Raw genomic sequence first — 27829 nt, forward strand, 5'->3', positions numbered from 1 at the left:
TCCATGCCATCATTCTTCCACTAATGGGAAGGAGACTATTCTTTCCACACTTTTGAAGTCTCCTCCTCACACTGAACTATTATATAACTTCTCTTCATTCTGCTTAATATCCAGTTCCAGTACTCCATTCCTCATTACTTCAGAAAAAAAGCTGTCATCAAAAAAAGTGATAAGATCAGGAAAAGCAGAACTCAAAAGTTAAGTGCATGCAAGATCAATGATTCAAGAAACAGGTCAGAACTACTTAGACAAAAGGCAAATTTATGAATGAAAATGGAAAAGAAGCAACAATTTCCAAGTGTGTGACCAAGTTTAATGATACATCTGTTCTCTGAAACACTTGACCATCAATAACATTTCATGGGTTATGATGCCCAGAATGTTACTTCATAGGTGTTTTATATGAATATTTACAAAGACTTTCAAAATTCAGTGGCACTAAACAAATGAGAAGAACTTAAAACTTTAAGCTACAATGCTTAAAAAATGTAAACAGTTTATTTTACATAGTTGTAAAATATAAGAACTTTCTAATGCAGCTTAATTTTATCTGGAAGGTGAATATATCCTGGTGCCCGCGAACAAGGAATGAGAGAATTCTTTACACAAGTATTGTGCTCCAGTGTGCAAAAAATTATGTATAAGAAAGGAATCTAAAGTCCACAACAATTAAAACACAACAAAAAAATTTCCACGTCCTGAAGTTGAGAAATTTATAAAAACATTTACACATGGTTGCTGACCCATCAAAAACTTGCATAACTTAAAATTCTGAACAATAGCTACTACAAATTCAAGATCTTTCTCAAATGGAATTTTGTGCAAAGATCAGACTAGATCATTCAGCATTTTTCCAGCCATACCTCCAACCTTTCCTTCCCATGCCCATTCCTGACATCTAGTGGCCACAAGCACCACTAAAATCCTTTTGATATAAGTTCAAATTAGTGTATGTAACCAAAAGGCACACACATGTGTGAATACGTTTTCATGCAGAAACCTGTGCAGGTTCACAATTATGTTGCAAAACAGCCGTTCTCAGAAAGTTTAGACTCTAATGTTTGGCAGGATTATTCTTACACATTCCTTTCTATTCTACAAGCCCAGGTGTTAATAGGTAGACACTGCTTTCCAAGGATCCAATATTTGAGTAGCCTTAAAATAAAGATTTTAAAATAAATCAGCCTGTAACATTATTATATTAGATACTTTGCTTTTGCCCACATTATTTATGGAATTTTAATCCCACAGTACCATAGCTTTATGCTGTCAGTTGCAAAACAACTAAGATACATATTTCTTTTTGTTAATGAATACTTTGATTGCTCCAGTAAAGTCAGCCGATAAAAGCACTTCTGTGTGATCTGTCTTCAAAGCTCCTTAATAAGGAAAGAGAATACACTGTTAGTTCATTTTAAAAATATGTTAAAAATCAAGCTCTCATTAAAAGATAAACTATAACTGTGACACCCTTCTTCCTCTATCACATTCCTGTTATCTAGCCAACACTTCAAGAAATATCTGCATTTCTAGGAGAGGGACTTTTTCATTATATATTGGTACAGCTCTACGTTCTAACAGCTCAAGTGTAAAAATAATAATCCTAAAGTGCAAAGGATAACAGCTGTGCCCCTCACTTCACATTCTCTCGGGTTTTAAGAGTGCAAAAGCTGCCAAAATGCTCAACTGTTAAGGCAGGAATATATATCCATGCCACTGCAAGGACTTTTCACCTTAAGAAACAGTCCTGCTAAATTGAAAGTATTCTTCAGAATCTCTTCCCCCTCATACCATGGTATCAAGCAGAGCTCATCTTAAACACCTACCAGAAGGTATGGTATCTGATGTTTCAGAATCTTCTCCCTTACTTTCAGCTTCTTGCTTTTCAGAAGTTTCCAGTGACACCATCAAACCAGGATTGGGAGCAAAAATCGCAGATGTGACCACTGCATTGTGTGCTTCAGAAAGACAATCCAACTTTGATTACCTTGTTTTAAGGAATTGTTAATTTTACAAGAATAGCAGGCATAACTTTTAGTAAATATCCAAGAGTCTCAGTGCTAGTGGCACCAGGTAAAATCATCATTCAAGGAGCAATTGTCATTGTTTTATAAGCTTAGGGAATTCAGAAGTTCCTGTTAGTGCCCAGAACTAACTGACAAGAGCTCCAAAACATGTTTGATATAAACATGGTCCCACATTTCCCAAAAACTCTGTGTGTGTAGGAGATGAGAGTTGCTGGTTTTTGGTGGTGTTTTTTTTAAATTATGCCATGTTTTCAAAGCCACTTTTCCATTAAGGATCTAAGGATTGATAATTACTTTGATTACTAAACTTATACAACCAAGTTCTGCCAGTGAAACATTACATTCATTCAGAATCTCTTACTGAAGCTGGACAACCTCTTAGCTACTCTGTCTCTTGCCATCCCAATCATGCATCTGTAGAGAGTTTCTTGTGGAGGTTTTCTGACAGAGTCTCCTTATTGAAAATCCAATTACAATGCACTTGCAAATAATTTGTTCAAACTAAAGGAGTAGCACTGCTGAGCAAATAAAGCCTAAGATATAAAAATATTTAATTTTTGAAGTCTTATGAGCTTCAATACAACAAACATCAAAAGTTGATTTTTACCTTTAATGCCTTCCCAGAAGTCATTACGGTCTCTTCTTACAGATGTAAACTTGCTCAAGTCATGGTATGTACTCCAAATATAAACATATTTATCTTCTGAACCACTTACAATGTAGGTGAAGTCATGGCTAAAGATTCAAAGAAGGAAAAACATTACTTTTCTTAGCTGTTCAAGCAACCATTACCACAGCTCTCAAGATGACTTGCAGCTTTACAAGTGCAATCAGGCTAAGTTCACAATTCAAACTGGTCCTTTATTTTAGTGACTGCAGCTCAAAAAAAATACACAGTCCTTAAAGGAATGTGCATGCAAGCTTCCTGATGCTGTCATTCTGGAACAAAAAGTAGTACTGATGAATAGCACACAGAAGTTGTTCTCCCACAGCTTCCAACATAGAAGTAGGTTAGTCTAACAGCTATACTCAGCAACAAGAAAATGGCATAATCTTTAAGTGCAATTTGCACCTGTGAGTCTAGAACCTGTGTGAACACTTGAGACTGTGTAACAGGAATTGTTTACAATGGGCAAAAAAATCCACACAGGTGGAAGATGAAAGGCATTCAACATGATTATAACCAAATGACTGTATGATGCACACTGACAGAGACAAAACAGTACCTGCAAATCCAACTCAAGTATTTACTTTTAATTTATGTACTGCTTAGTATGCCGCATATCTAAACTCTTAACAGTAACTATGCTACAGCCCTGTAAGTAGAGATAACTTAAATGTGGGAAATTAATCTTGAGCAGGGTGGCTGGACAAGATGACCTCCAAAGGTCCCTTCCAACCTCAGCCATTTTCTGAAATACTAGCTCAGCCTTAAAGATGCTTTCAAAGGCCCACAGCTGACAATTAAGATTAAACTTTGCATTATTCCTCAAGCACTGCCACCCTCCTCTGCTCAAACATCCAGGTTAAATAGATACCCAAGCGTATTTCCTCTTTGGCTTCTGCAAGACTCAAAGAGGGAACAGAACAAATAATCTTCTCCCTCTACTTGCTCTCTCTTACTACCTTAAAAACCAGTATTTCCATGACAGTCACAGTAATATACTCAAACTCAGAAAAGCTTCTTAGGCCAGTACAGAGAAAGGAGAAAAAAAGAATTCCAACTCAGATCTGCAGGCTGTTCCCTGACAGCGATGATACACTGGCTGTGACTAACAGCCTTGGGGAACAGTTGGGTGACCAACATATCTACAACAATACCTGACAAAATTAAGGAAATAAAACCTATTTATCACAGAAGAGAGAAAGATGCGGTGTCCCAGCCCCACTAGTTTCAGCACAGGTTCCTGCACTTACAGGAATAGTAATGGACATGCATCGTACTGTCAATACAAAAGGATTCACTCATTCATAGAAGCTCCCAGCTCATAGGCAGCTTTGTCATTCTTGACCAGAGCCTTCAGTTACCTTTGCATTCCACGCCAAGTGACAGTTCAGAGGCTCAGTTTCATACCAAGCAAAACACATTATTTAAACAAAAGCCTCTGTAATTCAGCCATAGTATTTCCCAAATCCAAGAACTCCATTGCTATAATAGTCTTACCTAAAGCTGGCTTTGATTTGGCTGCTGCCGTTGACATAACCTTTGTATTTCATAGATAAAGACAGATCTCTTAGGTCATACAATCTGATTCTGGAATCATTTGATGTCACTAGTATCTAGAAAATAAACAAACAAAATTTGGAAGTGAAAACCATTAGCATGCCCAAGAAGGAATAGAGTTCACTCGGTCAGAATTCCAGTTTGGTTTTTTTTTTGGTGTGTGTGTGTGTTTTTTTGTTTTTTTTTAATCGAAAGAGACAAAGAATACAAAGAATAAGACAAAAAAAGTAGAACAAGATTTAGGACAATGTCATTTTTCTTTCTGGACTTCTGTCAATGGACAGAAGACAACTTCACTGTCAAGATCACCCTGACTGGTCTGAACTAGAACAGCTGCTCTTTACTGAAGTAAAATGTGGGTCCAAAGAACAGTCATCAATTTGCAAAGGTTATTTTGGAACACATTCCACAATAACATAGCAGAACAGCTGTTCCAGTGAGGTAAATTTCTGAAAAGTCACGACTTATCAATCACAAATCACCAGAGGCCACTATCTACTATATAAACAAACTAGGCTTTTCTCTTGGTTGATACGAGTTTGCTTCCTTTTCACATTTTTCTGATCAGAAGCTTAAATATACTTATAAGGAACAGAGAAGTCTATGAAAGGGTTGTCAAAATGCATAAAGACATTCGGCTGATTAGCCCTTTTACGGTACCTTAGAAGCGGAGCAGATTACAGGTTGGCAGTAAGTCTCAAGATGACACTACCAAAAGGGTACAGCGTAATAACAGACAGATACTGACTCGTACTTATCATTTTATGCAACAAAACGGTGACAACTCTTGGAACACTACCACCATCAGATTACAGAACTTATTTGTTTTCAAAAGAGTTCACGCTGAGCTGTGTTTCATTATATCATCTAAGATGCCAACACGCAGCATCTGACAAACCCAAAGGCACTACTGATTTCTGAATCTTCTGCATGTCTTTGGAATTAAGGCATTTCTGTGTCATTGGTAAGAGCACAACATAGGTGATAACAGCTGGTGATCTGCTACTCTAATACAACCAGCTGTGGACCCCACATCAAGCCTGAAACTTTATATAAAGTGAGAAACTCTTCAGCTTCAGATTATGACTTTAATACTCAATAGCATCGTTTTTTTCATGATGAGAGTTTGACCCTTTCAACATAAGACTTCAGTTTAGACTGAAGCTAAATGAGATTCTGAAGAACAGACCACACTTGTCTGGATATCAGCTTCTGAGCTTTCAGCATTTTTTCAGCTTCTGTACGAAGCATGTTTCCAAATTAATATTAAATTTGAACGAGATTAGTTATGCCAAAGAAATTTTCACTGAATGCCACCTGTAAGCATTTTATCATCCTTACACTGACCAAAGCATAATGTCATTTAAAAAAAAAACCCCAAACCTATTTTACTACTATTTAGTATTCTATTAGTCTAAATCAGCAGACTAGTGCTCATTTTAGTAGTGCTAAAAGACTTTTGATGTAAGTCAGTAACTACAAATAAGATTTAGCACAAACTACTAAGCATTAGGTTTAGATATCAGACTCCAGTACTGAGCCAAAGTTGCACTGAAAGTCAGTACCTTATTCTCTCCAGGCAAGGGTTCAATGCCAGTAATTTTTCTTCCAACTCTATTTCGGCCTCTAGTAGAACGCACATGTATTTGCGTGTGGTACTTCAAGTGCTGAAAAGATAGAAACATTTATCTTGATTTGAAATAATTGTGTAAAACCTTTGAAATATTTTGCTTCAAATTCTAGTAAGTTTGTTTCTTGGTATTTAAATAAACATGACTTAAATCCATTTGTTATTTAACATGAAAAAAATACATACTCTCAAAAACTTTTTACCTCTGTGTCATAGAAGATGCACCTTCCATCGTATGTGCCTATGACTGCATATTTGCCATTCTGACAGAAGTTGGCAGCTGTAATCAATTTTGTCTGCCCATCTACTTCATTCCATAATGCCACCTTTTTGTCAGGAATGTTCCAGAGTCGGAGTTTCCCATCCAATGAACCACTTAAGAAATACCTGTCATCCTGAGAGGACAAACTACATTAACCTCTGCTTGTGCTATGAGTGTGCCCTGATTTCTTAAAACTTTCCCGCCCCATTTCCAAACAGCTTCTCTCCGGAAACTCCCAAATAAGAGCTCTCAGATGAGTTGCTTATAATGTTTAAGAAGGCTGAAAAGACAATGTTAAAATTACTAGCAAATGGAGTTCAATTTCTTACAGATTTTTTACAAGACCACACACATGCAGTGTGTATACCTCAAGTCAGAAAATTGTTCATTGTTACCACAGTTATTTTTTACCCTCTTAACATAAGCTAGAAAAATACTAACATTATTAGGAGTTGAAAGCTCCTTTCAGAGTTCCTGATACATCTATCGGTTACTTTGTTCAGGGAACAATGGAAAAACACTTTTCCTCTACTTAAGTTTTGTTAATATTAGGAAGCTTTATTACAATATTTTATTTTTTTTTTAAATAGTCAAATAAGATAGGTTGGAAGCGATTTCTGGAGGTCTCTGGTCCACCTCATAGGTCCTCATAGCAAGGACAGCCTCAAAAGCTTGATCAGGCTGTAAAGGGTTATATCCTGTCAAGTTTTAAACATCTCCAAGGATTCTATGGTCTCTGGACAATCTGTTCTATTTTCTTATGTTTTTTTCCACTAATACTTAATCACAACATCCCTCGTTGGAAATTCTGACTTTTCACAAAAATACTCAAAACTATACCAGCTGTGATGTTCTAGACAATTCACTTTCCACATCATGCCTACAAATGGTTAAGCCACATGGACACTCCTGATGAAGTTTAGCGAAGAAGAACACTTAAAGTTCTGGAATATTATCCAATAGGGATATTTTTTTATTGCACAAACCCTATTATTCAATTATTTATTTTAATTGAAAATAAAGGAGGAGGACTCTTGTAATTTCAAGGAGAAAATTCCTCTACAAGAGAGTGAGCTATTGCACTTACCCTTGGATGGAATGCTATAGCAGTGACAAAGTCTATATGCTGGAAACAGCAAAGACATTCTCTTCTTGATATGTGCCATAATCTGACAGTTTTGTCCATAGAAGAAGAAAGCAAGAAGTAATTCTGTGAAACAAGAAAATTCCATGGTTATTAACAGACACAAGAGTAACACAAAATTCAGAAGGAATCTGATTGGTAAAATCTTACCAATTTATCTGTTGCCATGAAATTCAACATTTTATCCTTTCAGATAAAATGTCTTATCCACATTATCATTACTGATTGGTGCTTTCCTTAATCCCAGTATACTGATGCTCAGTCAGAGAATATTTTCTTGAAAAATCTCAATGGAAACGTTAATGACTTGGAAAGTCATTGAAGTACTCGGAGAAGAAACAGTACAACAAGCTTCAGAGAAGGGGTGAGAGTCTCACCTGCCTAAGATCCTTCAGTCAGACTGTATTCTTGAAATTATAACTATATTCCAATGTGGAGAATTAACTGAATATGCTATATATGAAACATTTTCAAAGTTAAGCACAGGGTAATTATCTAATTTTAAGATCTATGTATATATTCAGCAGCTTTAGAATCTGTAAACTGCATAAAAACAGTGAAGCATACTGAAGACGAGAAGAGCAGTAACACCATACATCAGAAATCACACAGCTCAGTGGAAATTCCTTCCACTCTAAACAATTTAATTCCACTATTGAATACAAAATTGTAATTACTAGTTTGATTTTTTTGTAAGAAGACTTTTAATTAAAGAGGCCCAAGAAGGTTGTTCATTTTATCCCAACTATTTCAGCTAAAATAAGTGTTGTCTCTACAAACTTTTTCTCATAACTTCAACGACACTTTCATATTGTTTAGAAGTATGGTTCCAAGGGCAATTGACAACAGAAAACAATGAAAACAAAAACACAGGAGAACTGTGTAGTCTGTATTAAAATGCCTTACTTTAGACCAGGAAAGATCAAGAAGATCTGCTGTATGCCCTTTGTATTTGCAAAATGGTCGTTGACGAAAAGGGGCATTTTTGTCATCTGGGTCTTCATCAACTCCACTGCAAGTCTATCAGAGAAGTGTATAGAAACATTAGAAAATATTAGCTGGAAAAATTAATATTAAAGCAATTACTGCCTACAGGACCAATAACGATCTGAAGAACAACTCTTACAACTTTAAAATAAACAACACTGCACTAAAACCCAACCAAAGTCAATTTCAAGTACAATCAGCTGTGAAACATCATCTTGAAATTCCAAAATTAAGCAGCTCTACATTTCCCATCCCTACAGTTTTTATTCAATGGGGTAAGCTTGACAGCAATTTAAGCAACATCTTAAGACAAATTTTTGGAACAAAGTATACCGACCTTCAAAACTGCATTCCAATTTAGAATATAAACTGTGAGTTAAAGTTTCTATGTTTCTAGTGCATATCAAGAATGTTAATTTCCTAATAGGAGACCCTTTCAGAATAAACAGATGCAAAATAAAACTAAAATTTCCTATACAAAAGCTCTCCAGCAAAAGCAACTCAAAACAACATCACTGGTGTGTGTGGCTAAGTAAGCATATTTACTCACTTAAGTTAAAGCAATATCCACCTCCCACTCTGCCAAAACAGTGCACATTAAATAACGCTACTGCTAAAATCTTTGCTTAAACCCTGATTTTGTTACCTATTTCTTACACTACTGGAAACCAAATACAGCAAAAAAACCCTTTAATACATTAATTTTAATGGAAATTTACTAAAGTATCTGAACACTCTACAAGTAACAGCATCTTACTACTTTTGGTCAATCCCTGAAAGCTGGAGAGGGATTGTTTACAAGGGCATGGAATGACAGGACAAGGGGTAATGGCTTTAAACTGAAGGAGGGTCGATTTAGATTAGATGTTAGGAAGAAATTCTTTACTGTGAGGGTGGTGAGGCACTGGCACAGGTTGCCCAGAGAAGCTGTGGATTCCCCATCCCTGGAAGTGTTCAAGGCCAGGCTGGATGGGGCTTTGGGCAACGTGGTCTAGTGGAGGGTGTCCCTGCCCGCAGCAGGGGGGTTGGAACTAGATGATCTTTAAGGTCCCTTCCAACCCAAACCATTGTATGATTCTATGTAGCATTTTATTCTACACAGACGTGAAAAAATAAAAAATGTCAGGTTTTATTATGCTTCTGAGTATCCCATTGTTACGCTTGGCCTTCCTCAGAAAAGACAGTCAAGTCAGATGTTAACCTCAAGTAATGCCCTGAGGCAAAACACTAAGACAGGAAATTCAACAATGTGGGGTTTTTTCCCCTTTAACATTTCAATCAGAAATCTACTCTGGGAGGCAAGTTACCTGGCAGAAGGACACAACAAATCTATGTAGATTTTGTTAATGCATTAAATTTAGTGACTGACTTTCTTGCTTGCACCGCATACACATTGGATAGCAGTATTTGACTGAAGATGTCTATTAATAAGACAGTTTCTCTATGGCTCAAAGACATAGCCAAGAACTCTTTAATGTGTGTTTGGATAAAGCAACAATGATGACCTGGCATTACAGAACAATGCGACCCCTCACCTCTCCCCCTCCCTGTATCTAGTGTACGTACCCCTGCATCAGTATCAGACTTTGAAGAATTCAGACTCTCTTGAGATGGGGAGGGAGAGACACGGCCTAGAACACAGGCAGAAACACCATGGTCAACTCTAGGCTCCCAAATAATTAGAATTTCTAGTGTTTTAGAGCTCTAGCGATGCATACAAAGATACCTTCTGTGTTGTACTTCATTCGCATGTTATTGAAATAGTCAAAAGCATTCTTTAAAACCCATATTCTTACTACGTTGTCCTGTCCTGCAGATGCAAGTAATCGACCACAGTGAGAGAATTTCATTGTCCAAACAGCACCCTGTCAAAATAAAAAGATCATTGTTTAAGTTACCTAAAGTGCCTTTTTTCCGTAACAAAAAGTTTTCCTGTCAACTGACAAGATTTAGGACATATACAAGATACCATAAGTAAAATAAATTGTAGATCAAACCACTGAAAAGTAATTGTTAAAACTGGTGGGTTGAGCAATATACTTGGAAAACCAGTTTGAAAGAAACAACCCACAGGGCAGATTACTGTAGGAGAGGAGTTAAGGGAGCTCAGTGCTACCACAGCATTCTACATAAAACTGCAACAGTTAGTAACGGCCAGCAAGCTAGGGTTCCAAGTGATTTAGAAGCTATTTGATTTGTGGAACTGGCAAGTATTTGTAGCTACACTTGAAGTTAGCACAAGCTGTGCTAACACTTTTTTTTTTTTTTTTAATAGAAATTGTGCTTGGTTACATCAATTCTGGCAACAAACAAAACAAACAAACAAACAGACTATTACATATATTTGTTAAGTTCAGAACTGGCATGAGAATTTTGCAAAGCATATGAAGACAACAATTATCTCTCCCTTGCAAAGTCCAGAGAGTCAGTAGTGAATAAAACACAGTACCACGCAAGCAATACTCCATTTCCTCCTGTTATTTAATGAACAGCTATTAGGCATTTGATTCGACCAACCTAGCAGCCTTTTAGGATGCTTTTGAGGAATTTCCTAGGTTTTAAGGAGGCAAACACTGGCATGATGGAAACTAACACAGATGGATTACCAGTAGGACTGGAAACTTTAGTTGTGGATGACAAGCTTGAACTCTCCAGTCACCAAACTGATTGCTGTAGGTCATTATCCTTAGCCTAATACTTAATGCTAGGGGACTGTTTCAGTTATTGTCAGACAGTTGCTGTCAGCAGAAGAATCTGGGAAGTCAGGAATACTAGAATGTATTTCAGACTCTGCAGGGGAGCATGCACACTTTGAACAGTGATGAATAGGTAGATTTTCTGCCCATTCTCCACATGTGTCTCTGCAAATATCACACCCGGTCTCTCCCCTCCTTATCATTCTGATCCACATACTCCATTAATCTCTCCTCACTTTTGCCTCCAGAACCTATCTGATATTTCTGTTCAATACTTGTGTTCATATCTCTAATAGGCAGACTAATTTATTTGCTGCCAAGTAGGTCAACCTTGCTTCTCTGTGCTCAGTTCTGGTAGTGGAACATAGCCTATTTCAGTCTAAATTTGTAATTGCAGGAACCAAGAAACCAAGTACCACTCAATACCAAAACTTTTCAAGCAAAAGCTCTGGAGAATCCCTGAAGCCTAAGTATCTACAGACTACTTTTTTTTTTTTCCTGAAGATCTGATCAAACCAGCCAAATTTTCATTTCTTGCCAGAATATTATTTTCCAGAATGAAACTGCTTTTCAAGAAGAATAAACCTGACAGTCATTTCTGAAGGTCACAAAGTAGATGAAAATTAAAAGCTGAATCTCAGGCTGAACAGATTCAGCAAAACCACAGATGAAATTTGAGACCTACCATATGCTCTCCACTGAGATCCTGAACAACTTTAATTTGTTCAAAATCGTAAGGTCCCTTGAAGCCATGTGCTGCTTTGAACTTCACTGGTCTTGTATATGGCATCCCTTCATCATCACTGGAAGAGGGATCATCTTGATCTGTATGGAAGACTGAGAGGAACACAAATTCAGCAGTACGTATCGCAGCACACATTTAGTCTATTAGTAAGCAATCGCCAATACTCTTTGCTAGCAGGTTAGTCTTGACTAGCAAATTTATGCAGGCAATATTAAGATCTTAAAGCAAAACAAGAATACTGCTGCATCAAAGTAAAAATACATCTACACTAATTTTAGGTTGCAGTGAATCTAAACACTGAACACTCAAAATAAGAACTCATATCCATTTTCGTTCTGCCCCTTTCTTTGCACGGGGTCTTGCATTCAGCAGATCCTGCACTGAGTGATTTCGGTCAGTTTAATGTATGGTGAAAATTATCTGTTTCATTGTATTGGTTTCTTCTGACTGAATATGCTGAAATGGCCTGGTGATTTGCCCACAAAGCATAAGAATTGCAAAAGAGCTAGGACAAACAGCCAGTGGCAACATAAGATGCTGAAGTGCAGCAGTTCTACGGCACTTATCTCAGGCTGTGGTTAGACTGGCTTACTGCAGTACTAGAAGTCTGTCTGAAAGAAACACTGATGAAACAAGAAGGTGAGAATTCAGTTGTAGTTGGGAAATCTTCTCAGAGGGGCTCAAGCTGTATAAGAATTCCAACGGTGGCACTGGTTGTCAGAAAACAATCTGATTTTATTAAAGTAATGAAGACAACTCCCACCTCTACCTTTGCTGCAATAACTTTCAAAAAAAGTTTACATTTTGATATCCAAACAGCTTTCTAATAGGACAACAAAAATCACAGTATTCAACTGGTTTAGCTGAAAAGGTCTCTCAACTACTACAAGAATTCATCCTTGTCACCTGCTAGTCTCAGAATGTCTACCAAGCTACAAGCTTGTAACTCTAAAAAGCCACATCAACTGCACAGTGGTAGTATACAGCAGTATATGTCCCTCAGACAGCTTTGATTCCTAGAAGCCCAAGGATAAACAGACTATCCTATTAAAAAAATATATTAAAAAGTGTCACTAACCTTCATCTCGAACACTCTTAACTTTATTTACAGCACGTTCACCATATTCTTCAGCAAGGTGCTTTGCCCGCTTTACAGATTTGCCAAGGAACTTTTTCAGCTGGGTCCTTAAAAAGCAAAGGCACTTTTTCAACACATAATCCTGGCAAGTTCTCATTTTTTGCTATTATCAATAGTTTCGATTTGAAATGCAGTATTATCTCTTTCCATTGCTGCTTCTTAAAATAAGCATTTAATTTGCCAGCAGTCATGTAATCTTCAGTTTAACTGCAGAGCAATGGGCTTACATAAATTCAAGTATCGTGTACTTAACAGGTAACTTGTTAAGAAGTCGGAAGGGGAGCTTCAGCTTAGAAAAACAAAACCTGACTTTTCTTTCTAAGGACAAGAAATAGCATCTTACGTTTTTTGTTTTAACCTCCCTCCATCAGAATCGGTTTGCTGTGTCTGCATTTTGTCTTCATCATCAGACTGTGCTGCATCGTTACTAGGAAATACAGAAGTGATTGTTTAATACAAAATCATAATGAATCTAAATTGAATGAAACATTAGTAAAGTAGGATCTGCATTTTAGGATCCATCTTTATTCCTTCATGTAACACACTGGAAAAACATGGACATGATATTACTCAAGTAATAAAACAGACCTTTCAATCTTAGGCATCTTCATACTAAAACTGTATACACTCTCCAGATGCCAAAGATACATTACTGCCTTCCAGAAATTTCAAACTTAAGCTTATGTGACACTTTGAAAGCTAAGAGCAGACAAAATACATTACATTACTAGAAACTGGTAACACCACCTTGTTCTCATACCTTGCTTTCCATAGATCACATAAATTAATAGTGGTTAATTCTGAAACAGAATTTTGTACACAGAAGGGTACAGTTCTAGAGAAGTGAGCTTCTTAATGATAATTCAACAATGCAAAAAACCTAAAAATTGTCTGATGTATAATTCACATAAATCTAGGCCTTTGAAAAAATCATCTAGACTGACATGATTTCTTGATCATTAAGAAACTGTATTTTTCTATCGAAGTTTACAGACTCAGTTGTAAGCATTAGAAGGGCCTAAAGCCCCGTTGAAAACAGGAAAACCTCAAAGTAGTCAGCTATACTGATGACGACAGATCTTCAGAGCACCACAGTCTACTAAATTAAACACTGAAAAAGCTACAGGGGGTGGTAGCATGAACAACATATAGTACTTGAACATAAACTGTGTTTAATTCAGTATAGAAATAACAACGTTTAGCACATCAAGTGCTAACTGCAGTTCAGCTGGATTTTCAGACATACTTGCCTGTCAAGTTCCAGTAATATAATCAACTTTTAGTTAACTGAATTCAATAAACAGCCTAGTTCATAAAGAACTAAAGGGAATTAGCACTCAAATTAGTCAGAAACAGATGGATTGGGACTCTCTTTACTTGCATAAGAGCAGCCTCCACCTATGCAAAAACTATGAGAGCAACAGTATCAGAAAGAGCTGAAAGAGATCATCATTCATACCTGACATATTCTTTAGTTCTCCTCATGATATGCAAAGTTAGGGGATTAATGCCTGTTGGCAACTTTTCTTCTGCCAAACTCAGGGGTATTTCTTCACCTGTATCAAGGTTTTTTATCATTACACTTGCTAGAATTTCCTATGGAAAAAACAAGATGTGAAAACAAAATTACTTGATTAGACTCCAAAATCTAGAGCAAAATATAAATCATCTGCTCTTACAGATGATTTATCTTAATGGGAAGTTCTGTAGCTCACTACATATTTATTTTACAAAGACCAAGTTTAAGTTAAAATTGCCTTTAGTGTGTTAGTGCAAACATTATCAATCACTATACACAGATGAACATGTCATCATAAGCATCAATTTCATAAATGAGAAATGCAGCTATACAGACATCAGCCACTGCCTGACATCTTCCACGCTAATATTATATATTATATTATACAATGAAAAGACATTGAAGTCTTCCCCTTTCAGATATTCTAATAGTTGTAGTTTAGATTTAGAAAAAACAACCATTACCTACAGAGAAAAAGCATTTAGACCTAATTAGTACTACACAAAAGGAAAAGGGTTTGGTTGGGGTTTTTTTTTGGAGCATCTCAAGAACACATACATATGTTCACTAATATTAAAAATGCTATACACAGATATACACAAATAAGAACTGGCAGCAGCCCAATTACAACTTCCATTTATCCTGATGATGTTAACTAAAGAAACTAATTTTTAATATTAGGAAAATCATTCTCCTATTGCTGATCCCTTTCCTTTTTAGACGAAGGACAAAACACCAAGTTTGCTAGTGTTCCCTCACATTGAAATTTTGTAATGTGCTTGCGTAGCTACAAACATAAACTCATAGCATTTCAGATCTATTATAGCTCACACTTTCAAATGCTAATACCACATATGACTCAGGGGACCGCAAAGTGCTTAGATGTACAAAGCCAGCATGCCATCACTCCTATTTGCATCCCTGGTCACAGTATATAGTGGTTCAGAGCGCAGAGTGATGTGTGACTACTCCAATTCATTCCACAGACTGGAAAAACAAGCACAAGAACGTACTGTGTACAAACCACATTCATTAATACCTCATCTGTGAGCTCCCTTCCAGAATTAGACCTGGGTCTTTGTGGTCCAAGCACTTCATTTGTTGTTTGGCCATCAGCTGCTTTCCCATTTTCCTGAAAGTTTGCAGACAGAGAATACATTATGTCTACTGTAACATTAAAGTAATAGAAAATGTTACAGTTATTGAATTTATAACCATTTCCCAATACCTGTGCAGTGACTATTTTATCTCCACTAGTTGCACTTGCCAAATCCAAAGAAGGCTGAGAATCTTTGGGCATGCCCTCTGTCACTGTACTTGGAGTTAAAAGACCACCAGCTGTGAAGTTCTCTCGAGAAACTGGAGAGAGATTCATATTAGAAAGAAGAGCATAACACTTGCCATAGACAGGCTACAGATTGCTAGAATCCTAACATCATAGTTACACTCCTGAACATCGTTTCTGACAAGTTTGATTTTTTTAAACATCAACTGCCACCAAATCTGCCTTATCAATAATATTTCATATATAGCTGCAGGCACAGACATGATTTCCCACTTAGTCCTCTTAAGTTTTATTAACAAATTTTTTTAAAATGGTTTTCCTAGTAACCCAGGACTACTCATTTTCATGAGACCTCAGTCTACATCTTGGCTTGTATCTCTATGCTAATACAGATTGCACACATTTTATTTGAAGCATGCAACTTTTTTTCATTTCTACATCACTGTGGCCTCTTCTCCTTGCTACAGAAGTAGCTATTTTGGTAGGAAGTGTTAAGTTTGCAAGAAAGTCTATGAATTAGGAACACTTGCAATGCAAAAGGGTATTTCTCCATTATAAGAAGCTAAGATTGTTGAAGAATTTTTTTTCCTCATTTATGTCAACTAAACTCAGATCAAAAGATTGAATGATTCTTCACTCAAAACACAAAAATAGCAACCATGTAGATAACTAGAGCCATCTAAAATAGAATACTTGCCTTCTAAAACAGGTTTTTGCACTTCAAAATCCACTTCACTCTTCTTCTTCCGAGGGGGTGGAGCTGGCCGTGCAGGTGGTGGTGGTCTTGGAGGAGGAACATTTGTTGGAGGTGGTGGCCGTGCTGGGACAGGCTTCTTTGTGCTAGCAACTATATCAGGTTCTACAGTAAGTTGCCTTGGTGGTTTTGCTGGAGGCATTTCTTCTGTTGTAGAAAGGTCTTTGGTAGCTAAATGTGAAGCCACTTGTTCTAAAGTATTTGCCTCTTTCTTGTCTGTTATGTCCTTATTTTTTGATGTTTCTTCTTGTGCTTCAGTTTCATCCATTTTATGGTCAGTTGCACTTGTTACTTTTGTTAGTTTATGAGTTTCCTGTTGCTCTGAAGTAAACAAAAGCTTCCCTGACTCCAATTCAGTGTCCTTACATACATTCTGATACACCAGTTCTCCAGGGTCTTCTTGCAACGATATTTTAGCAGCTAATACTTCTGGGATACTACTAACGATACCTGCTCCAGAAATCCAAGCATTTGCATCTGAAGTTGGAGCAGTCGGTTCTTTTCCTCTAGTAGCTAAAGAATCATCATCCAGTTGTTGCGCCTTCTGGCTTTCTTCTATTATACTGTCAATAATCTAAAAAACAAAACCAAAACAATTCTACTGTAAAATAGCAGGCATTTCTAGGGTACACTTACCAGTCAGTCTGTACAACACCCACAAGAGCTCTTCCACTGTTGCTTTGTATACAAAATATATTTTGTTTAAAAATTCTGGAGACCTAGTGTAGAAATAGACATAACTGAAAAATAAAGTGACTAATTTTCATTCCTCTTTAATATACTTTGAGACAAAGTTAGGAAAAGCTGTTCACTCTTCAGAGTTCTCATGCACTGCTAAATATGATCCTGTAAATTACACAAATATTGCAACACCGGTGAATCCTAAATATGTTTTTAGAATGCTCGGTTTGATATTTACCTCTTAGATGGACACTCTTACTAACACAGCAAATTCTAACCTATGACAGTTTCAGGATGAAGACTGATTAAGTTAACTAATATTTCTAGTGTGATGCTGGAAGTGCAAAGCAATATTTAACTAACCTCTTTTGAATCATCTTGTTTCATTTCTTGTACGAAGGTTTCATTTCCAGCTTTGTGTACCTTGCTGTCCATATCCTATGGAAAAAAGATGGTAGATACCATTGGATGACAGTAGTAAGTCCTTCAGTAAGATGAGCTAGCAAAAATACATCTACAACAAATTAAATAGCATAAAGGACAAGAATTCTGCTACATTTTTCACATATTACTGCTGTCATAGATGTTTAAACAGTAATGCACAGTACACGTATTTCACACCACCATACACAGAGAAAGACTGCATACTATTAAACAAAAAAGACAGTTATCTTTAAGAGGTTTCAACCTCAACTAAAACAAAATCGAAGGTAGCATGAAGCTTAGAGAAACATACACATTTAGAAATCTGCAGCAAGGAAAATCCGTATTAAAATATTTTGTTCTTTATCAGGTTGCGGGAAAGGATGCAGGAACTGTATTATCACTACATAACCTGGAAATTTCTAAAAATGTTTCTATTTTAAGTCAGGCAGATCTATCAAGTGGTCACAAATACGCCTTTGAGGTTCTGACAAGGAATCTTACATTCTACAATTATTCCTAGTGCACACTGTGTATTTTTGCTATCAGTTATCTTCATGCAGATCCTTCTGAAATCTAAATAAACTGCAGCAGAACAAATGAAATGACTGGATATAAGCAAAAAACAGGAACATTTTCCTAACATTTGGATGAAAGACTGCATGAATATTCAAAGCTGAGTATACTATTTATTCTTTATATATGTATAATCAACACTACCATGATATTACACTACTGATGTGAAGTCAGCCTGCAGTTTAAGGAGTAGTTTCAAGATGTGCAAATGGCATCAAGACTTTGGCCTATCCTACCAAACAAAGAACTAATAAAAGCAATTCACTAAAGGTGGCCTTGTGTGCCAAAATAATGTAGTAAATCTTTGTAAGTCTTAATTTAAAAAAAAAAAACCAAACCTACTTAAGATATGCAGCTCTTACACACATGTTAAGTATGGACATTCTATACAAAGTCTTAGAACTGAAAATATTCTAGTTGTGAGTAAACATATTAATCAATCCCTGAAAAACCTCAGGTTCAGAAAAGCAAGTAGTTTATATTGTAGAAGGATACTGCTTTAACCTCAATAAACTATTAGGAACTATTAGGTCTATTAGGAACTTCATCGTATGCCTTACATGCCTTCTGTTCTACACAAATTATTGATCACATTGCCTATAAATATATATATTAGCAATATCTAAAGGGGAATCTGATAGAATCCTTGATGTTGGAAGGGACCTGTGGAGAGCCTGTAGTCCTCAAAGCAGAGCCAACTAGAACAAGTTGCTCAGAGATGTGTCCAGCCAGGTTTTGACTATATCCACGGACAGAGACTACACATCATCTCCGTGCAACCTGTTCCACTGTTCAACCATCCTGCACAGTCTATCTGGTGACCAAAGCTGCAGATAAAAGCCTGTATTTGTCTCACAGAAGAGAAAAACTCCTCACAACTGGCTCAAAGAATTAAGTTACTGAGCTTAAAATATTAAGAAAACACAAACATGTCTCAACTGATTCCCTGACTTGAGATACAGAACTGCTTTTCTCCTCCTCCTTCCTGTCTACAGATATGAAACTCTCTTCTGTTAAGGTCAGCAGTCCTCAACTGTCTTCCCACAATGTTAAAGCCCCCAAAGGCTAGCTGTTACCATTATAAACTATTTTTGTTAGGCTATTCATTTAATTCTGTTTACACAGTTTTGGATACGCACAAGCTACTAATCTCCATATGACACAGGTATTTTAAAAGACCTCCCAATATTTTTTTGGATCTTAACAAGATTTAGAGTGACTGTCTAGTACAGATAGGTAAGAAATTTCTCCTTAGACTTTTTTTAGACACTTAGCTAATCAAACAGAATCTTTATAGCATACTAACATACTATTATGTTTGAAAAAAACCACACAACTCTTGTAGACATTAATCTTTGAGAGTTCTGACCTCAAGAAATGGCATATCATGCAGACAGCTGCAATTACAGAAAAATTCTTCCTCCCTCCCCCTCCTTCCACAAACTTTTTTCTAATCTAAATCAAAGTTCTATTTGCTTTATTACTAAAATCTATCTTCAAAGGTATGACGACCTAAATACTTAAGTGTAATCAGTGTCTATAGAAGCCTATTATATTAATTTCTAATTTTATTGACATTAAACACACACACCTGTTAAACTTTGGACTTAGGAAATATTTCTTACCCATTCCAAGACAAACTATACCATTAGTCACACATTCACTCAACTGATACGGTACCAAGCAGAGAAGCAAGTACTTTTTGCACCTTCGACAACTTAGCTTTGAACAAGGAGGATACTAAAAAAATAAAAAACCTGCAAGCAACATACAGAACTTCACAGCTAATAACTCAGTCAACAAGACATTACAGTTAGTTTTGAAGTTCACACTGAGTTTAGTCAGAATGACAGAGCGACATTTTTTGGAAGGCTTACACATGCAATACTTAATCATTAAAGGGACATGAAACAGAACACAAAATAGGGGATAAGTCTCTGTTCCGTAAGAGATACCATAAGATATGGTATCACTGTAAAAAGATTGATTCAGAGCAAAGTGCTGCTGACAAATCAGATATACTATTTTCATGACAATTTCCCAACACTTTGCAGACAAAATGTCAAGTCTTCTTACTCTGTGTAACAGTGTTGTATCACATCACCTTTGGCCCTTCCGAGAGCAGGAAATGAGTGTTATTTGTACAAGGCTTCAACTCCTCACCTATTCAATATGCGCCAGATTCAGCTGCACTGTCACTATGCACAGATGCAGCATACCAATTACCTGCGTGGGAAGTGGCAACGCTGTCTCATTAAGCTAAATATAGCGTTTTATCTTCACATAACCTAGAGGGGTGGCTTTTAAAGTACAAACGCTAAGATTTTTCTTATTTTGAACACAGAAGAGAGCAAAGTCAATGATTTTATATAAATCTAGACAAAAAAAAAGTGGTGCAGAGACTTGCTTACTACTCACAAATCACTTTAAAGACAGTAGTCTAGCAATTAAGTACAGCTCAATTAAATTGCACATATACATTTCAGAATAAAGTTAGTTTTCAAGACATGTTAACATAAATAAAAGTAAAGTTGGAACTTCAAGACAGATAAGCACAACAATTGCTACCTACAACAAGGAAAGCCTATAATTTCCTGTCTGTGTAGATGTTAGGGCTATCATAGCACATCTAGTTTAGGTAGAAATGCTCAATATTGTGTTCATCAACAAGATTTGATTGACTTTAAGAAGAAACTCACCTTTAATACATGGGATCCAACCTTCGTCGGTGACCTGTTAGAAAGAGAAGACAGACTTAGATAGAACTCAAAGAAAAATAATATATCTTGCCAGTAAGCTTCATATTATACAGTCTATAGTACAGTCTTCCTGTTGGACTTGACCTTAAAGGTCTTTTCCAACCTAAACGATTCTACGATTCCTTTACAGTGAATGTATACTTGATAATTTAGACAAGCAACACAGTGAACGCTTCTCAACCACTCCTTTACACAAAATGCTCCAAATAAAATTAAGTGCCCAACTGTCTACGATGCACGGATCCACAGCTTCTACCATCCCTGAAAGCATTGCAGCAGAATCTTCTAGAAATCATATTTCCACCACCCTTTTCTAATAAACTGATACTATTTCAAGTACATGTTCAAAAACATTTTGCATTACAGAGAATTTAAAATTAGCATGTACAGGGAGCACAGGGTGGACATCAAAGAAACCAAAACTCTCAGAAAGCGAAAGTACAAATGATCTAGTAGCTTGCAAATCAAGTGCCTGAACCCTAATCTGTAGAGTCAACACTACCGTAGCCATTCTGCCCTTCAGCCTCTCTAGTAAATGTAAGGGCTTGTTTCTAATCACGACACTCAGTATAAATGTAAGTATCTATATTATAACAGGAGAGAACCAGTTTTGCACTACTTTCCAAAATGCATACTGTGAAACAGTGAATTTGCATTAGCATCCACTCACACATAACTTCTCATTTCACTAATTACATGAAAGAACAAGGTATCTTAAGGGAATGGTATCAACTAATTACTTCTCTTCAGGTCACCACTCAATCCAATCAGTGAACAGTCAACTCTTACTATATTCCGAATTTACATTTTCCACAAGATTATCAGAATTCCAAAAGACATATAAATATTGAGTCACACTGCTTACACTGACTACAGGATCTTCCTCAGTTGAAAGGCTGGACCAGATGATATTTTGGGCTTGTCCTATGATTCTATTAGTCTGTCAGTCACAAGCAGAGACCAAGTTACAGATTACTTCCTTAAAAGCTTACTGCCAAATGAACTACAAACCTGCATTGCACAACCACCCCATCTGGCTACCAAGGTCAGCGACACTCGAGGACTTTGAGTATCATCTTGTACCAAGCAATACAGGTATTATACAGAGAACTTAGTCTAATTTGCCCCTCCTGCCTCTAAAATGATGGTTTCAAGGAACAATACCTTCTGAAAAGAAAAACTATTTCCATTTCATTTTTAAGAATTTCAGTTCATCTCTTTACAGTCTGAAAGGATTTCATCACAAAAAGAAAATACAGCAGAGTTAAGTAAAAAGAAAGTACAGTGGCTTAGTAAATACTGTATCATTTGTAACTAATTAAACATCTTAAATCTAGATGTGTCTGTCCAGATATTGACACTTAAGATGCACAATATCTGTAACACTATTTTGAGCATAATCCTCCTAGAAGGTGCTAACCCCAGTGTGCAAAAAAGAGCAAAATCAGTATTTTGACCTGAAAAACAAACACGTCTTTTGTCTCCCAAATTATATTGTTGGGAAAGGCCACAGCCTGTACTGAATTTATGGTTACTGAAACATTTTCAATTCCACTATCAACTCTTGGATTTCCTTAGAAATAGTGGCAGAAACATGTCTCAGTCCATTAAATCCACAAGATGACTTTAACAATTAAATACATTTATAATTACAACATTAATGCCTAGGCTTCAGCAAGGTGTAGGCTGCTATCGTATAAGGCACTGCTTAGACTTTACAACCTAAATAAAATGCAAATCCCTCAAATGCAAATAGATACTTTAGTTTCCTATTGCAACACTTACCACCAATTAGCATGTCACTTCTGATACAGGTCAATAATTCCTCCACTGGTAACACAAAATACGAGGTTCAAAAGACACTGCTACCCTTTCAGACTTTAGCTAATTAGTTTTGCGGAAAACCCGCACTTAAACTAAAACAGATGTTATTTCCCACTCTCATGCTTTACCTTGGGAAAAAGCTGCTCAAGTGATAAAGTTTAGAGAGATAGCAGGTATAGAATATAACATAGTGTTTCATAGCTTGATATAACATAGTGTATCATAGCTTGATATAGTAGACATGCATGTCTTATGTTAAGGTGAAGCTTTGTCCTTGAAATTACAGGCCTTTAAAACATGGCAAAGCTTCCACAACTGTTTGTCAATAATACCACTTTCAGATCAGTTTATAATACAGCCAAATAAGTTTAGTGGCTTGCCTGAGATTGAGCTATATGTTTATCAGCACCATCGCTGCCTTAGTCATGAGCAGTTGCTGCTTATGTGCTATTACATATATAAAGACTAAGTCAGTCACAGAATAAGTTTGGTAACTGAAGTCTCTTGCAGCTCAACATTACTCTAGAATGGTCTTGCCTTCCCAACCACCTGAAGGGACCAGCCTTCTCCACTCCCCAGTCTTACTTTAAGGCCACTAGTTTTATGGATGCAGTATCTGAAATGCTTGTATTTTTAAAAAAGTACTTATGATGGCAAAGTGTCTGAAAATATTTATATGAAGATAAATCCAATGATCAAATATTGATTTGCTTTGAAAGGTCTGTAGCTTTACAGGATTATCAGGCAGAACATCAAGACTGAGATATGCCCCAGAAGACACAAGGCAAAAACTTAGTTTTGATGTCTAGTATGATTGTTTAGTAAATAGTGGGATTTAAAAATTGATAACAATAGATCTTGTAGACTGTATTTCACATAAACCATTTCTAACAAGTTTTCTTACATGATACCACTGTAACACCAGGTTAAACAAAGGGAGGGGTTCAAGGTTATCTACAAAGATCAAACAAAATTCAAAGAAAAAAATCCAAATTCACTTGCACAAACACAATCAGATGCCTGATTAATCCGAAAGTCAAATAAACTCCTGAATAACATTTTATTTATTTATTAAGCTGTCAAATTCATCCTAATACTGATCAGACTATAGGAAGCTGCATTCCCACTATCAGGTAGCTCCAGCCTAGTACCTATCCAAAATAAGTTTCACATTTTCAACACATTGTTGCTAAGTTTTGTGACAGGAAACAAAACATTTAGCCCATAAAAAAATGCAAACAATGATGTAAATGACTGGCCTTGGTCAAATCCCAGAACCACATTGCCTGCTTTCCTGGGAGGATGTACATTATTACAAAGCAGGTGTGCTAACAGGCAGATGAAAAGAGGTTTAAAGTGTTATGTGTAGTAGCAATACGCCACACAGAACATACAGGTTCAGCAACCAGCCCCCCAACTGTATTTACTGCTGTCCTTCAGTTTGCAGAGGGCACACAATGTTTTCCTTCCCTCCGACCTATGGCTGGCCTGGAAGCTACAACTATTCTTGCTGCAGCTCTCTGTGGCAGTCCACACCTTCAAATCCACAAGGATTCATCACTGCAATGCACTGTCTGGGCTGCCCTTGGAAAGCGCGTGGGAACTTCAGCTAACTCAGAATGCAGAAACTTATCTGCAGTGCTGCAAGTCACTACAGCAACATAACACTTCACACTCCATCTGTTTGCTGCCAAGATCAGTTTTGCATGTTGGCTAAAATACACACAAACAAAAAAGTTGTAGTAAGCATGTTCCATGTGTCAACAGGGCACAACTTAACATTATCTAGGTTCCTATACAGAAAACTAGATTCTTCAGGAAAAGCATCAAAGCAACTTCAAAAAGACAGGACTACTGAAGTTAGAATGCAAGAACTTAAAGTACCAGAGGATATTTTTCATTATCTACGCCATCTCTTGAATCCAGTGTCTTTTTTTTTTGGTTTCTCACAACCATAATTTTCAGGATATGAGTACATCAGGAATGAACTTGCCCCTTACTGTTAGGCATATGACATTCAAACTATTAGGTTTGGCAGTTCTTGATTTCAGAGTGGGTGGATCACTTTTCTTATAAATAAGAGGGTCTGTCACATGCCTGCATCCAAACAAGTATGCCTCACTTTATATTCTCCTTCTCTCAAAACTGGCATTCTCCTTCATGGGACAGTTCATGCCTCTCAATTTCAGGGTCTTTTTCTAAATCTCTTCCATGGTTATAGTCTTTTGAAAGCAGAGTGACAGAGGTTAAATAAGGGCATCTTCTGTCACATTACCTCTCCCTCTCCACTTCGCTGGCTACACAACAAATAGATGCCTTCACTCGCCAGTCCACAAAGGCCCTGAGATCTTTTTTCTAGGGTCTAGGAAAGCATATAGAAACAGACATTGTTTGGGACCTAGTTATCTAACAGATGGACACTCTCCACACATCCCGTCTAAAGCAGAATTACAAATAAAAGGCAAGATCTACAGCAAAAGTGAAGCATCCAGGCCTAGCCAGAGGGGCTACACTAGTCTCCAAACATCTGGTTTAAACACGATTCACCTTACAGAAGTCACCAATCCAGGAGAGCTATCTCCTCCGTTCATTATCATCTGAAAGAAACATTTTGTAGTAAGTTCTGTAATTTTTGCTAATTAATTCTTAAAGACCACTAGTTATATATGTACCTGAGGATGCACATATGGTGCTTTCCTTGAGAGGGGCTTAAACATCAGTACCTATTGACTTACAGTAGGAATTTGAAGCTTTACATCCAACTTGAAAATTCCACTCTTCCACACCATATGAGACAATTAATAAAACAAATATATAGCAAAGAAGTCTGCAACTTTACATAAACAGGTATCACCACTTTCAGAATTTATATATCAGCATTTATTAAACTTCCCCACATGGAACTCAGGGCAACAGGGGGAGAAGCAACAAACCCCACATTTTTAATAAGGGCAAATATATCTACACAGCTTTGCTAAAAACTGGCTATAGCATATGCTGCCAAAAAGGATTCCCAAGTGGTTTTGCTGATCATCAGAACACTGAACGCACAAGGAAATGCCTCAAACTGCAGAGGGCAATATCCACTTGTTTTCAGTTGCCCTTCCTCCCATGAGAAGGCTTTGCTTTTTTTGTGGGTCTCAACACCATTACACATGCAGGGGGCTCAAAACTATAATCTACAAGCCTGCTTCCAAGAAGTGTCCAGTGTAAACGTGAAATTAACTCTCAAGAAATCTCAATGCTTATTTAGAGAAAATACTCCATATTGGTAGTGCAGAATCAACAGCAGGCTGAATTACAGATTCAGTATCTGTATTGCAAATTAAGTTCTCTGAGATCACCTCCTTACTTGACTCAAGCTGACAGAATTCTATCGACTAGAGTTAATGATGCATCCTTATAGGATATGGAACAGCAACAGAAAAAGTAAAAACATCTTCCATTTTAATTTCTAGTGAGTGACTTAGTATTATCAAGTTCTGCTTAGATACAGGTGGTGGGAACCTGCAAAGTCAGGACATACAGCATTATCTGTATCAAATAAAGGGCAGGATGTGCAGCTGGCCAGATTTAAGGGCTCACTTTTACTAAAAGGTCTGGCTCCCCCTTCCTGACTGTGGTTTCCAGCCACACAAACCCCAGAGCTTCACCCTCTCCTGTCCCCACCCTGCCAGGTTCCAGCTGTTTTAACTTATTGAATAGTTTTTGCTTGTTTTCAGCTGATTACTTTTGAGTTGAAGCAACTCATAGAAGAATTTGGTGATCACCAGTGCCAGAGCAAGGTAAGCAGCTGGAGCAAAACCTCATTTCAGCATAAGTGCTGTTAAATTGGCTTACCACATCTTGTGGAACTGTATGCCAAGACGTACTTTTCACCAGGCTACATAAAAAACTAAGTTCAGAAAAGCTTTGATACAGGATGTGTGGGTGAGGATAACAGATCTAGTCTTTCCTTTGTTCTAGACATCCAGTGACCACTGACACGCAGATTAAAACAAGCCCTTAGTCAATTATTAAAGCTTCAAATGGATGGATCCCACAAGCTATATCTTATGACTCTTTGAACAAGCTACATGAAATCTCATCCTGCAAGGTCAAATAATGGAGAGGTTTGGTTCAGACTACATGAAAAACAGAACTGATACAAGCCATAACCTGTTTAGCACAGAACCGGAAAGAGATATTTACAATTTAAAAAGAGGGAGCATATTTAGCTAATATCAGCAATATAGGGACACAGTTTTGAGATAACAGCACTAGGAATCTACATTATAAAATGCTGCTAAAACTTGACTACACAGAACGCTGTGCTACACTGGCTAAACACAACAAACAACAAAGCAACACCATTAAAAACAAATGACAGCGCAGACTAGAAGTTGTTTTACGCGCAGCAACAGTTAACCCGTTGCTGAAGAAGCTTGCTCTCTTCTTTTCCCTCACAAAATTTGTTACTTTTACCGTATTTCAGGGATTAGCTCTGTCAGTCTCGATTTGATCTCCGCACGTCTTTTTAAAAAACTACATATTGCCTACGCACGGAAGGTAGCTATGATCTCATCAAGATAATGGCTACTGCTATCCCCATAAGCCTTAGAAAGTACACCGAAAACTGCCCCATTTCTTCGCATCCTCTTGACTTTCGGGTTTGCCACTCGCTCCACCAACCCACTGCCGAGCGCAGCCCCGCCTGCCCGCGGCCAGGACGGCCGAGCACCACGCTCCCCGGGCGCACAGCCCTGTGGTTTCAGGCGGGAGGACGGAGAGCTTGGGGCAGACCCCCTCTCCCTCCCCCCTGGAGCTCCCCAGCGGCCGTAATGCTTGGGGGTGGCCGGCTTCCCTCAGGGCCGCGCTGAGGGAGGGGAGGGCAGGGCAGGGCAAGGCAGGGCAGGGCATGGCGGCGGCCGCGCCGGACTCACAGCGCGGGGGAGGCGCCCGCCAGGTGCACGTCCTCGGGCGCATCGTAGAACTCCTCGGTGTCGCTGTCGGAGGCCATGACGGCGCCGAGCCGCGCCGGGCCGGGCCCAGCCGCCGGCAGCGCAGCGCAGGGCGGCCGCCGCCACCTCAGGGCAGGACGGGCTGGCGGGCGAGCGGGGGCCGCGCGGCTCTCGCGAGAGCAGCGCCGACCACGCCCCCTGCCGGGCGGAAGTGC

At 37.7% G+C, this 27829-nt stretch overlaps 1 protein-coding gene across 5 annotated transcripts; it reads right to left on the reverse strand.

The window, feature by feature from the left end:
• Positions 1-291: 291 nt before the first annotated feature.
• Positions 292-27799, reverse strand: WDR44 (WD repeat domain 44). Of its 5 annotated transcripts, none has more exons than XM_075763200.1 (20): positions 27597-27781; positions 20791-20824; positions 17456-17530; positions 16355-16985; positions 15601-15731; positions 15412-15504; positions 14313-14449; positions 13197-13280; positions 12794-12900; positions 11656-11807; positions 10001-10139; positions 9841-9905; positions 8194-8307; positions 7231-7353; positions 6085-6276; positions 5817-5918; positions 4192-4307; positions 2635-2762; positions 1827-1958; positions 292-1379 (listed from the first exon to the last, which is right to left on the reverse strand). In XM_075763200.1, the coding sequence occupies exons 1-20, from the start codon at positions 27671-27673 to the stop codon at positions 1285-1287; spliced, it is 2727 nt and encodes a 908-aa protein (XP_075619315.1). In that variant the 5' UTR covers positions 27674-27781; the 3' UTR covers positions 292-1284. The 5 variants fall into 5 exon arrangements, 3 of the variants coding, with proteins under 3 accessions (XP_075619315.1, XP_075619316.1, XP_075619317.1); XM_075763201.1 differs by lacking the exon at positions 27597-27781 and adding an exon at positions 27139-27225; XR_012837262.1 differs by having other exon boundaries at positions 1248-1379; positions 1827-1987; positions 27597-27778.
• Between the last annotated feature and the right edge of the window lie 30 nt (positions 27800-27829).

Source organism: Balearica regulorum, chromosome 11, assembly GCF_011004875.1.
Source record: "Balearica regulorum gibbericeps isolate bBalReg1 chromosome 11, bBalReg1.pri, whole genome shotgun sequence".
Lineage (NCBI taxonomy): Eukaryota > Metazoa > Chordata > Aves > Gruiformes > Gruidae > Balearica > Balearica regulorum.